The sequence below is a fragment of the Eleutherodactylus coqui genome, chromosome 2, assembly GCF_035609145.1.
Source record: "Eleutherodactylus coqui strain aEleCoq1 chromosome 2, aEleCoq1.hap1, whole genome shotgun sequence".
NCBI lineage: Eukaryota > Metazoa > Chordata > Amphibia > Anura > Eleutherodactylidae > Eleutherodactylus > Eleutherodactylus coqui.
Window position 1 is genome coordinate 46736446 of NC_089838.1, and position 13982 is coordinate 46750427.

The 13982-nt window shown below is 50.2% G+C and overlaps 1 protein-coding gene across 6 annotated transcripts in view; it reads right to left on the bottom strand.

Moving 5' to 3' along the window:
- SOX5 (SRY-box transcription factor 5) overlaps positions 1-13982 on the bottom strand; it is a 178080-nt gene that overhangs the window by 80802 nt on the left and 83296 nt on the right. For 5 of the 6 annotated variants that reach the window (XM_066590774.1, XM_066590773.1, XM_066590772.1 and 2 more), the window contains one exon: positions 375-461. In XM_066590774.1, coding sequence (XP_066446871.1) covers positions 375-461 — 87 coding nt within the window. Of the gene's footprint in view, positions 1-374; positions 462-8876; positions 9015-13982 lie in introns of those variants that run through there. The other variant, XM_066590778.1, reaches the window with a different exon arrangement.

Here is a 13982-nt window from a genome sequence, read left to right on the forward strand (position 1 = left end):
TTTTAGCGATTTCTTGATGAATTGTCAATATAACATAAGTCATAGAGGGGAACTCCTATCATCACCCATCCCCCGCCCCCTCCCACAGTCCCCATATGGGGGTCTCTCATTTTCATGACAACTATTTTCTGCCCAGCCTCCCTTCAGTTGTTATGTGCAGAGTCATGTGACCAGGCAGCCCCGCCCCCGAGTAGGAATGGTCACCGCCCTCGAGGAGGACGGACTCATAGAACCCCAAAATCACATCAAGTGATGATACATCCATGTAAGGATACCGGATGACTGGAGCCGAGAACTACTACCACCATCATCCTCCTCCACATCCCCAGTCCTCCTCTACCAGCAGGAGCTCTCTGTTATCAGCCGGCCCTCACCTTTTATGTCGCCCAGGTTTCCTGATCCCATGGCGAGGAGCTTGTCCTTCCAGTCCTTAGACAGGAGCTTCTCGATGCTGGGCGTTTCTGCAAAAAGAGAAAAATGTAAGAAAATGTGTGACGTGTAACAGCGGAACGCTACAAGGTATCGCAGGTGCCCAAACATATTACATCCAAGATGGCGGATACGGTCACACATTCGTGCCGACATGACGGTGATCACGCAGGCGGTTATAGCTAGTCGTCTGACGCCTTTTCCCAGTTCCTCGTCTTTTTGACCCGTCGTTCTTTCTCTTCCCATCGCGACAACTGAACAATGTAACCGTACCCCGATGTTGGCGTGGAGACTGTTCACAATTAGCGCCGCCGCCATTTGGTAAGGAAATAGAGTGCGGCGGATGAGTGTCTGGTAACCACGCCGCCATCTACTGCCGCTGTCCCGGGGCCCATTTCTCTACCTCCTCCTAAGAACATGGCGGCCACCTGTTAACATATTGACACTCTGGCCTTAAGGACGCATAATCATTACTGCCGACACCACATGACATGGAAGGGGTTAATGAGATCTGTACGCAACGCTGCGAGGACGGCGCTCATCAATATCGCCAAATTACGCAACCTTTATTTTAAACTCAATACCCTCATGTCTCCAGGTGAAACATTTAATGGAGTCACTGTATCTAAGCTACCATGTGTGATACTGCCTGCTATATTTAAGCTACCATGTGTGATACTGCCTGCTATATCTAAGCTACCATGTGTGATACTGCCTGCTATATCTAAGCTATCATGTGTGATACTGCCTACTATATCTAAGCTATCATGTGTGATACTGCCTGCTGTATCTAAGCTACCATGTGTGATACTGCCTGCTATATCTAAGCTACCATGTGTGATATTGGCTGCTATATCTAAGCTACCATGTGTGATACTGCCTGCTATATCTAAGCTACCATGTGCGATACTGCCTGCTATATCTAAGCTACCAAGTGTGATGATACTGCCTGCTATATCTAAGCTACCATGTGTGATACTGCCTGCTATATGTAAGCCTAACATGTGTGATACTGCCTGCTGTATCTAAGCCTACCATGTGTGATACTGCCTGCTGTATCTAAGCTATCATGTGTGATACTGCCTGCTGTATCTAAGCCTACAATGTGTGATACTGCCTGCTATATCTAAGCCTACCATGTGTGATACTGCCTGCTATATCTAAGCTACCATGTGTGATATTGGCTGCTATATCTAAGCTACCATGTGTGATACTGCCTGCTATATCTAAGCTACCATGTGCGATACTGCCTGCTATATCTAAGCTACCAAGTGTGATGATACTGCCTGCTATATCTAAGCTACCATGTGTGATACTGCCTGCTATATGTAAGCCTAACATGTGTGATACTGCCTGCTGTATCTAAGCCTACCATGTGTGATACTGCCTGCTGTATCTAAGCTATCATGTGTGATACTGCCTGCTGTATCTAAGCCTACAATGTGTGATACTGCCTGCTATATCTAAGCCTACCATGTGTGATACTGCTTGCTATATCTAAACCTAACATGTGTGATACTGCCTGCTATATCTAAGCCTACCATGTGTGATACTGCCTGCTGTATCTAAGCCTACCATGTGTGATACTGTCTGCTGTATCTAAGCCTACCAGGTGTGATACTGTCTGCTGTATCTAAGCCTACCAGGTGTGATACTGTCTGCTGTATCTAAGCCTACCAGGTGTGATACTGTCTGCTGTATCTAAGCCTACCAGGTGTGATACTGTCTGCTATATCTAAGCCTATGATGTGTGATACTGTCTGCTATATCTAAGCTACCATGTGTGATACTGTCTGCTATATCTAAGCTACCATGTGTGATACTGCCTGCTATATCTAAGCCTACCATGTGTGATACTGCCTGCTATATCTAAGCTATCATGTGTGATACTGTCTGCTATATCTAAGCTACCATGTATGATACTGCCTGCTATATCTAAGCCTACCATGTGTGATACTGCCTGCTATATCTAAGCTATCATGTGTGATACTGTCTGCTATATCTAAGCTATCATGTGTGATACTGCCTGCTATATCTAAGCTATCATGTGTGATACTGCCTGCTATATCTAAGCTATCATGTGTGATACTGTCTGCTATATCTAAGCTATCATGTGTGATACTGCCTGCTATATCTAAGCTATCATGTGTGATACTGCCTGCTATATCTAAGCTATCATGTGTGATACTGCCTGCTATATCTAAGCTATCATGTGTGATACTGCCTGCTATATCTAAGCTATCATGTGTGATACTGTCTGCTATATCTAAGCTATCATGTGTGATACTGCCTGCTATATCTAAGCTATCATGTGTGATACTGCCTGCTATATTTAAGCTATCATGTGTGATACTGTCTGCTATATCTAAGCTATCATGTGTGATACTGCCTGCTATATCTAAGCCTACCATGCGTGATACTGTCTGCTGAGCTGCTGTATCCAATCCTATTGTGCAATACGGTTTGCAGAGCCGTGTACCTAAGCCCATGTTTGATACACTTGTGTGCTCCGCTTTGACGTGCGCTGACGCGCGGGGCCCCTTTCTCTAAGTCCCAGCCTGCAAGAGTTAATCCCACTTAGCGGTGGGGCGGTAAGTAACGGGATCATAGAGAAGCTTGTACATTGTTGCTGCGCTGCCTGGGGGGTGTGATGAATTCTGCAACAATTGGACACATTTTCTCCCCCGGAGACACTTTGTACTTCAGCCTCCACAATGAAGAGGTAACGTGGATCTTGGGGAAGGTCTGCGGCGGTTGCGTTCACTTATGAGGGGCCTCAGAGCTGCACATCGCCTGCAGCACCATCACAAGGAAAGCCTTTTACTTTCAAGTCCATTGTCAGCTCCCCAGTGACAAAGCTTTTCCCTGCGGCTACGCAGAATCCTCGCTGGAAGAGGCGGGAGGCGCCGCAGCGCTCGGAAGTCCAGGACTCTCCAAGCGCAGATACGCTGTATCGGACGGGCCGCGTTACCAGCCAATACTTCCATAGTAGCCAAGCAAGCCTGGAAAATGTCACCACATCCAAGATCTCTGCTTGCTGTCAGTGACTGAGAGCGGCTCTCTTCACATCAGGCCATTTGCAAATCCGGCCAAAGGTGCTGGCTGAAATTAGCGCCGCGTGCAGCACTGATGCTTCCATCAAAATGCCGGAGGAAGCCAGATGGACCTCATTAGTGTCAGCGGCGTTCGGCTGTCGCAGGATGGGTCCTATTATCTGTTCCGGAACGCAAGAAGGAAAGTGCAGCTGTGAACGGAGCCCAACATCCAAACGCTGCCACACACATCTCACAGCAGAGGGCTTGTTACAATGTGTCAGTGCAGGCAATACAGCAGCAGCACTAATCTCTTCTGTCCTGATGTTTGCTACAATGTATCATTCGCCTCGCAGACTGGATACATTGTAGCAGACAGTCAGCTGTGAGTCAGACCAGGACTCACAGGGGCGCATGCAGATGTCGGTCCGCGAATCTGCAGTGAGTTTTTTGCGAAAGACCATTGTGTTTTTCACACACAAAAAAACCCCCCGCAAGAAGGCCTCATTGATTATACGCGGAGAACGCACATGTATCATTTATATTTACGCAGTCCCAATGACTGCGATGGGCTATTGCAGACTACAATATGGGGGGAAAAAGCACGCTACGTTTTTATTTCACGTGCGTAAAAAGCAGAGCTTTTAGTACCCCAATGCAAATCAACGGCAGTTCAGCACTGCGAAATACGCCAGTGTGAATGAGGCCCAGATGTGTCTGTTCTCTGTCAGTCGGCAGACATCTTGGAAATGGTGAGGAAGCAAACGCTGACTAGTCAGGTGCAGATACTGGATCCAGCCTGGACAATCCATGTATTTTGGGGTGTCTCGTGCCCCCCCACACCTGCAGCATCATGTGACCTCAGCAGTGTGGTAACACCTAACGGTGGATGGCGCCTGCCCCTCCTTCAGATACAAATAGTGAGCAGCTGATCGGGGGAATGTTGCGCAGAATGGCGCAGCGCCACATTTATCGGAGCTTTCTCTCCATGGCTGAACAATAAGAGCCTCAATTTGGAAAGCACTTATGTCGCTCGCTGGAAGCCGCGCTCTAACTTCTTGGTATAATAATCTTGGCAATAACACTGCAGCGAGCAGTTAAGCCTCAGTCTATCAGCCAGAAGAGCGAGGAAGAGACAGCGGCAGCCATCATTCTGCATCTACACTCCATGATGGCTGATACCAGGGAGCAAAAGGTGACAAAAAGTCTCCACCTTCACAATCAAAGACTTCAAAAGAAAAGGTGAAGCAGCTTTGCGTGACGCCCAATCGTTCAGTGTCTCCAACCCCGATACAGACCTATGTGTCTCCATGGTAACAGACAACAAACAAGCTCGGTGTAGTCTGATGACTGCGTTCACCCTACTTTATAACAATGGACATCCGGTCAGAAAGTACAGACTGAAGGGAGGCCAACACAGGATCAGGCTACACAGCCTTTGCCTGTTACCACGGAGACGCATTGTCTGTACAGGAGCTGCAGACACAAAACAATGGGGCATTTTTAATTAAGAGACTTCATTCTTCATTATAGAGTCACTGAGGCAACAAAAATGGACAAAAAGGAGGAGACTTTAGAGATGATGCTGGAAACAGCACGAGCCGAGAGAGGGGCGCCAACAGAGAGCACGAGCCGAGAGAGGGGCGCCAATAGAGTGCACGAGCCGAGAGAGGGGCGCCAATAGAGTGCACGAGCCGTGAGAGGGGCGCCAACAGAGAGCACGAGCCGAGAGAGGGGCGCCAACAGAGAGCACGAGCCGAGAGAGGGGCGCCAACAGAGAGCACGAGCCGAGAGAGGGGCGCCAACAGAGTGCACGAGCTGAGAGAGGGGCGCCAACAGAGAGCACGAGCCGAGAGAGGGGCGCCAACAGAGAGCACGAGCCGAGAGAGGGGCGCCAACAGAGAGCACGAGCCGAGAGAGGGGCGCCAACAGAGAGCACGAGCCGAGAGAGGGGCGCCAACAGAGAGCACGAGCCGAGAGAGGGGCGCCAACAGAGAGCACGAGCCGAGAGAGGGGCGCCAACAGAGAGCACGAGCCGAGAGAGGGGCGCCAACAGAGAGCACAAACCGAGAGAGGGGCGCCAACAGAGAGCACGAACCGAGAGAGGGGCGCCAACAGAGAGCACGAACCGAGAGAGGGGCGCCAACAGAGAGCACGAACCGAGAGAGGGGCGCCAACAGTGTGCACGAGCCGTGAGAGGGGCGCCAACAGAGAGCACGAGCCGTGAGAGGGGCGCCAACAGACAGTACGAGCCGTGAGAGGGGCGCCAACACAGAGCAGGAGCCGAGAGAGGGGTGACAACACAGAGCAGGAGACGAGAGAGGGGGCGACATCACAGAGCATGAGCTGAGAGAGGGGCGACAACAGAGAGCACGAGCCGAGAGAGGGGCGACAACAGAGCATAATCAGACATAGGGGTGACAACAGAGCACAATCAGAGAGAGGGGCAACAACAGAGAGCATGAACCAAGAGAGGAACGACAACAGAGTGCAGAAGCAAAGAGAGGGACGCCAATTGAGAGCAGGAGCATAGAGCGGACGACACCTGAGAGCAGGAGCAGAGGGAGGACACCAGAAAGAGGGCGAGGGGATGGTGATCCGATCTCATTGTCAGCTGGTGCAGAGACATTCCTAGTGCAGAGAAATCACTAGACAGAGACAGGCAGAGACACATGGAGGAGAAACCCAACTCCACATGTCACATCACAGGAGACTCAACCAGCAGCCTTATTATACCCAGTTACTGTGCAAGGGAAGACAGTCTATTGTTCCCTGTTATCAGCCATGTCGGGCTGGGGAGGTGAGTGTAGGACAGGAGACTATAACCTATTACTCCATGTTATCTGCCATTTCAGGCTGGAGGGAGGCTGACTGGAGTGGTAGGAGGTGTAGAAACCTTCTTGACAATCATGATCAGTATTTTATATAACATATCCTCGTGTCACCTATATCATCAGCTCCTCTTATAATGCTCCACTACTGATATAACCTCCAGGGACATCATATATTTGACTGATATCAGCAGCTTCTCTTATAAAGCTCCAATATTTAGGGTGGGTGGCCCTTTAAACATTTCTATTTGGCCTAAATCAGGCAGCACTGTGTCGCAGAAGGGGTTAACTCCGCTGCGCTGTATTTATACGACAGATCTGCCCATTTCACCCAAGTTTCTGCTCCTCGCATATGCTTCCTCGCATCAGTGCCGATGGCAATGCCCACTGGTGAACGGTTTGTCCAATAGAGCCAAGTATTGTTAGAATGACACACTGGCTGCGGCGCCCCCCGCACTCCCCGCCATGTGCCAAATTCTCCTAAGACTGATTCCTTCATCTGGAACAATGCGGCCTGGAAAGACGTGCCAACTTTCTGCCATAGTCAAACAAACCTGGCACACAAGAAAGCTGCTCCACTCTGCACGGTGCGGGCAGCGGATGCCGGGGAATAATACGCGTTTTCCCATTGAGGAACTGTGACAGCTTTTAATGTGATGAAATCCCTCCGACGCAGAGATAACGTCCCTCTAAAAGCTCCTCGGCCAAAGGCGGCCGCCAGGCGAAGCCGCAGCAAACACGCCATCGTCTTATCGTATTCCCCACGAAACGCAACAGTCCAAAGATGAGGAACGACCCCGACAGAAATGTCCATAAGCAAGGAAAATGAGCGAGAACGTTGAAAGGGCGAGTAGAAACCCATCGCTCCACGAGACAGAAGATCGTCAACGACCGCCAAATATACAGCAGCCATGAAATAAAACAAAACCAATGCAGTTCAAAGGAATGTAGGGGATATCCGCCACAACAAGAAGATAATATCGGACACCAGACAATATCCACCACAACATGATGATATCTGCCACAGCACGATATCTGCTACCACAACAACAACAGAATATCAGCTACATGATGATATCTGTCGCCACAAGACGATATCTGCCGCCACAAGACGATATCTGCCGCCACAGCAACAACAGAATATCCGCTACATGATATCGGCCGCTACAAGACGATATCTGCCGCCACAAGACGATATCTGCCACCACAACAACAGAATATCCGCTACATGATGATATCTGCCCCCTCAAGACGGTATCCGCCACAGCAGCAAGACGGTATCCGCCACAGCAGCAAGACGGTATCCGCCACAGCAGCAAGACGGTATCCGCCACAGCAGCAAGACGGTATCCGCCACAGCAGCAAGACGGTATCCGCCACAGCAGCAAGACGGTATCCGCCACAGCGACACGATATCCACCACAAGACTATGCCCCCCAAAAGAACAAGAGGATATCTGCCACAAGAAGATATCCACCACAACAAGGTATCCACAACAACCAAAAGATATTCACCACAGCACGATGATATTTGCGGCAACGAGATGATATCTGTAAGAACAAGCAAATTATATCCTTCACAAAAAGATATATAATAATAAGTCAATACCCAGCATAGTAAAACAATAATCCCCCCCAATAATAAAGCAATATCTCCTATATCATCTTCAATAAGACAACGACTCCATAATATAACACAGCCCCAGTAATATCCCCAATAACTAGCTGATAATCCCCAATAATAAAACAGTATCCCGCACTTCTATGGATGACGTGATCTGTTCTCCATAACACTCATATAGGAACATTATAGATCAATGGAAATATCCTTTTGGAAAGCAGTTAAATGCCTGCACTGGCAGCTGCCTCACACGGGGTCACAAATAATCCTTTCCCATGACAGCTGTCACCCTTAAATCACCCCCATGTGGCTTCCAACAACTCCAACATCCTCAGATTGTCAGGAGTTTAGTATCAGATACAGCAGTGTAACAAATATAGCGGACGGACTCAGAGAATACAGGCTGACAGCAAAGATTATCTACCTACATATCCATCGAATACCTATCTCTCTGTCATATCTGTCCATCCAGATTATATCTCTCCATCTCATATCTAATATATCTCTCTACCTACATATCCTCTACCTATCCCTCTGTCCATCCATATTATATCTCTCTTATCTCATATCTAATATATCCATCTACCTACATATCCATCTAGTATCTATCTCTTATATCACTCTGTCATATCTGTCCATCTATGTTATATCTCTCTATCTCATATCTAATATATCTCTCTACCTACATATCCATCTATCTCATAGCTGTCCATCTGTCATATCTCTCTCTGTCATATCTGTCAGTCTATGCCATATCTCTCTATCCATCTAGCCGTCTGTCTATCCCTCCCTTCATTACACATATGTAGCAGAGGTTCCCAGTTCAGGATGAAGCAGAGCTTGTGGCCACTTCTGTACTGCAGCCAAGAATGTGCTCGCTGTGCTCCAGCCTGACGCTGTGCACTCGCAGTCTCACACTATATACAATGTAACATCTACAACATATAAAGAGTCTTGTGCTTACTGTCTGGAGGGCAGAGCAAGGACATAGATAGAGAAGAGGAGATCTTTAGCGGCGGCTGGAGACGATGGTGGTAGTAGTCCTGGCCTTCTCCTGTCCTCTGACATTCCTGCAACTTTGCCTAGTTGGGTTGACAATATGCGGCTGTCAGCAGGAAGAGGAGAGTGGGGCTGCTGATGGGAGGGGGAGGGTAGTCACTGGGGAGGGGGCACAAGCTCTGCTGCCGGTCACATCATGTCCTTAATTGTTGCAGCCCTTTTTTAACCCTATGACAGCTGTCCCCTGCCCCCAGCCTCTCCAACAGGTGCCACTGCCCTGCGAACAATGGCGGGGGCTTCCAATCCGGCAACAGCGACAAGTGAAAGGACGCAACAAATGGCGTGACATCGCCACTTCGCTCCTCGACAAGAATCGGCTCCGTTCACATTTGCGTTCAGGTTTCAGTTTTTATCAGATTTGTCTACAGTCCCACGAATGGACGGACCCCAGACCTCAGCCCCCCTAGAATGGCGCGGTCACGGACGCTTCAGGTATGCGAGAAACAAGCAGGTAAAACCGGATGCGTTCTCTGCAGACATTTACCCTCGATTTACGAGCGGTTTACGTTTTGATGCGTTTTTATATGAACAGAATTAACGCTTTTCACTCTAAACTTTTTTTTTTAAGTTTTGTAGTTCAGCACTTTTTTTTCTTGATCATTGAAAACGTATCCGCCAACGTATGGCGATGTCCGGCCGTACGTTTCCACTGACCGCGATGTAAACATGTAAGCGTCTATACAGAAAAGTGTAGCGAGTTACGCTTCTTAATCTCACAATTATGTCAGGCTAAACAGAGTCAGACGCAGCGCAGCTTAACTGCGTTTAACCCATTATAGCCTGCGCATACGGGAATCACTGTGTTTTCATCCTTTTTTGAACAAAAAAATGTGTGCGTTTCCGTGTGGACGGCGCCCTAAAACGGAACAGCTGTGTCCAAAATGGCCACCCAGTTTGCGTCCGTTTTATTGCAGGTGTTATTTAGTGTAAACGAGTATTTTTTTCTAGTTTCCTTCTGAGCGCATGCAAAAGAAAAACGGATCCGTTAAATGCAGCAATTAAGGCACAGTGTCATTTAACGGCGTGCGGAGGCTTTGTGACAGCTGCGGAAAATGGCGCTGTGACAGAATACCCGAACGGCAAGAAAAGGGGCATTCGCTTCGATCGTGTAGCGGACACCTCTTTAGCGTCTGTTTTACAAGGTTCCCGTTTGGCGCACAGAAGAGAGCGGTCAGCTACGCTATTTTATACTCCAAGCAAAATGGGAACCTTGTAAAACGGACGCCAAAGAGGTGTCCGCTACACAATAGAACGAATGGCCCCTTTTGCTTCTGCTCAGGGATTCTGTCACAGCGCTGTCTTCCGCAGCCGTCATGGAACCGCTGTGCGGCGACATCCAGTGCGTACAATAACGCCGTGCGAACGCTCCCTGGAGGGACGCTTCCCATTTGCATGTGTTCTCTGTTGGCAACAATGGAAAAAAGAAACAGAAACAATGTTATTTTCACCCGGTCTCTATGTTGGAATGTGCTGAGAACGATGGCGCAGAAAATTACGCTATTATTTCCATTAAAACGGAAACCTGGCGGAATGGAGACAAATTGAAGCCACGCCCCCCCACCCCCTCAAAGATCAACAGGTCATTAAATGGAGACATTTGTTTCCGATTTTCTGTCCATATGACAAAACAGAGGAGGGAAACCCCGAAAGCAGATGTGAAAGGGGCCAATCGCTGTCCGCCATGCCGCTCAGCACTGTATCCGTGGCGCCAAGACGGTCGGATATAAAAATTCTAATAAATCTTCTGTAAAATGTATTGGATGAAAAGCTGCGTTATTGCGCCAATATCGCTCTGACTGGGATGGTCAATGGAGTCGCCCCGAACCCTGAATTCCCTCTGCCCCCCCATAATGTCTGATTTGAAGAACATCATTGTGCAACATTCCTGCGACCTCCCAAACCAGTGCGAAGACCGGAACAAATGGCAGCAGCGTTTAACCCACTCAGAGCCACCGTGACCGCTGAACCTTCCGGGAACGAAGATGGGGTGATAGGGGTGACAGCAGACAGTTAGCGCCCCAAAACAAGGTGAAGAAACGCGGGGAGCGGCGAGCTGAGACGTTACCTAGAACTAGACTACTGGATGTGGCTCTGCTCTCATCCTAAACCATTCCGCGGAGCCCCCGCACCCTCCATACTACCCCGCATAGAGAAAAAGATAACATTGTGGACTCCGCCGCTCCGCACCCTCCATACTACACTCTGCAGAGCCCCCGCACAGATAAAGAGGTAACAATGTGGACTCCGCAGCCTTCATACGACAATTCGCGAAGTCCCTGCACACAGAAAGAGGTAGCAATGTGGACTCCGCTGCTCCGCACCCTCCATACTACACTCTGCGGAGCCCCCGGAACAGAGAAAGAGGGAACAATGTGGACTCCGCACCCTCCATACTACACTCTGCAGACTCCCGCACAGACAAAGTGGTGAAAATGTGGACTCCGCACCCTTCATACTACCCAGCATAGAGAAAAAGATAACATTGTGGACTCCGCCGCTCCGCACCCTCCATACTACACTCTGCGGAGCCCCCGCACAGAGAAAGAGGTAACAATGTGTACTCCGCACCCTCCATACTACACTCTGCAGAGCCCCCGCACAGATAAAGAGGTAACAATGTGGACTCCGCACCTGTCATACTACACTCCGCAGAGTCCCCGCAAAGAGAAAGAGGGAACAATGTGGACTCCGCCGCTCCGCACCCTCCATACTACACTCTGCGGAGCCCCCGCACAGAGAAAGAGGTAACAATGTGGACTCCGCACCCTCCATACTACACTCTGCAGAGCCCCCGCACAGATAAAGAGGTAACAATGTGGACTCCGCACCTGTCATACTACACTCCGCAGAGTCCCCGCAAAGAGAAAGAGGGAACAATGTGGACTCCGCTGCGCCGCACCCTCCATACTACACTCAGCGGAGCCCCCGCACAGAGAAAGAGGGAACAATGTGGACTCCGCACCCTCCATACTACACTCTGCAGAGCCCCCGCACAGATAAAGAGGTAACAATGTGGACTCCGCACCTGTCATACTACACTCCGCAGAGTCCCCGCAAAGAGAAAGAGGGAACAATGTGGACTCCGCCGCTCCGCACCCTCCATACTACACTCTGCGGAGCCCCCGCACAGAGAAAGAGGTAACAATGTGGACTCCCACTGCTCCGCACCCTCCATACTACACTCCGCGGACCCCCCACAAAGAGAATGAGGTAACAATGTGGACTCCGCCGCTGCGCACCCTCCATACTACACTCTGCGGAGCCCCAGCACAGTTAAAGAGGTAACAATGTGGACTCTGCCACTCCGCACCCTCCATACCACATTCTTCGGAGCCCCCGCAAAGAGAATGAGGTAACAATGTGGACTCCGCACCCTCCATACTACACTCAGCGGAGCCCCGGACAGAGAAAGAGGTAACAATGTGGACTCCGCACCCTCCATACTACACTCTGCGGAGCCCCAGACAGAGAAAGAGGTGACAATGTGGACTCCACTGCTCCGCACCCTCCATACTTCACTCCGCTGAGCACCCGCACAGATAAAGAGGTAACAATGTGGACTTCGCCGCTCCGCACCCTCCATACCACATTCTTCGGAGCCCCCGAACAGAGAAAAAGGTAACAATGTGGACTCCGCAGCCTTCATACGACAATTCGCGGAGTCCCTGCACACAGAAAGAGGTAGCAATGTGGACTCCGCTGCTCCGCACCCTCCATACTACACTCTGCGGAGCCCCCGGAACAGAGAAAGAGGTAACAATCTGGACTCCGCACCCTCCATACTACACTCTGCAGACTCCCGCACAGACAAAGTGGTGAAAATGTGGACTCCGCACCCTTCATACTACCCAGCATAGAGAAAAAGATAACATTGTGGACTCCGCCGCTCCGCACCCTCCATACTACACTCTGCGGAGCCCCCGCACAGAGAAAGAGGTAACAACGTGGACTCCGCACCCTCCATACTACACTCTGCGGAGCCCCAGCACAGATAAAGAGGTAACAATGTGGACTCTGCTGCTCCGCACCCTCCATACTACACTCTGTGGAGCCCCCGCACAAATAAAAAGGTAACAATGTGGACTCCGCCGCGCCTCACCCTCCATACTACACTCTGCGGAGCCCCCGCACAGAGAAAGAGGTAACAATGTGAACTCTGCACCCTCCATACTACACTCTGCGGAGCCCCGCACAGAGAAAGAGGTAAGAATGTGGACTCCACAGCTCCTCACCCTCCACACTTCACTCCGCAGAGCCCCCGCACAGATAAAGAGGTAACAATGTGGAACCACAGCTCCTCACCCTCCATACTTCACTCCGCAGAGCCCCCGCACAGAGAAAGAGGTAACAATGTGGAACCACAGCTCCTCACCCTCCATACTTCACTCCGCAGAGCCCCCGCACAGAGAAAGAGGTAACAATGTGGAACCACAGCTCCTCACCCTCCATATTTCACTCCGCAGAGCCCCCGCACAGAGAAAGAGGTAACAATGTGGACTCCGCACCCTTCATATTACACTCCGCAGAGCCCCCGCACAGAGAAAGAGGTAACAATGTGGACTCCACAGCTCCTCACCCTCCACACTTCACTCCGCAGAGCCCCCGCACAGAGAAAGAGGCAACAATGTGGAACCACAGCTCCTCACCCTCCATATTTCACTCCACAGAGCCCCCGCACAGAGAAAGAGGTAACAATGTGGAACCACAGCTTCTCACCCTCCATTCTTCACTCCGCAGAGCCCCCGCACAGAGAAAGAGGTAACAATGTGGAACCACAGCTTCTCACCCTCCATTCTTCACTCCGCAGAGCCCCCGCACAGAAAAGAGGTAACAATGTGGAACCACAGCTCCTCACCCTCCATATTTCACTCCGCAGAGCCCCCGCACAGAGAAAGAGGTAACAATGTGGAACCACAGCTCCTCACCCTCCATATTTCACTCCGCAGAGCCCCCGCACAGAGAAAGAGGTAACAATGTGGACTCCGCACCCTTCATATTACACTCTGCGGAG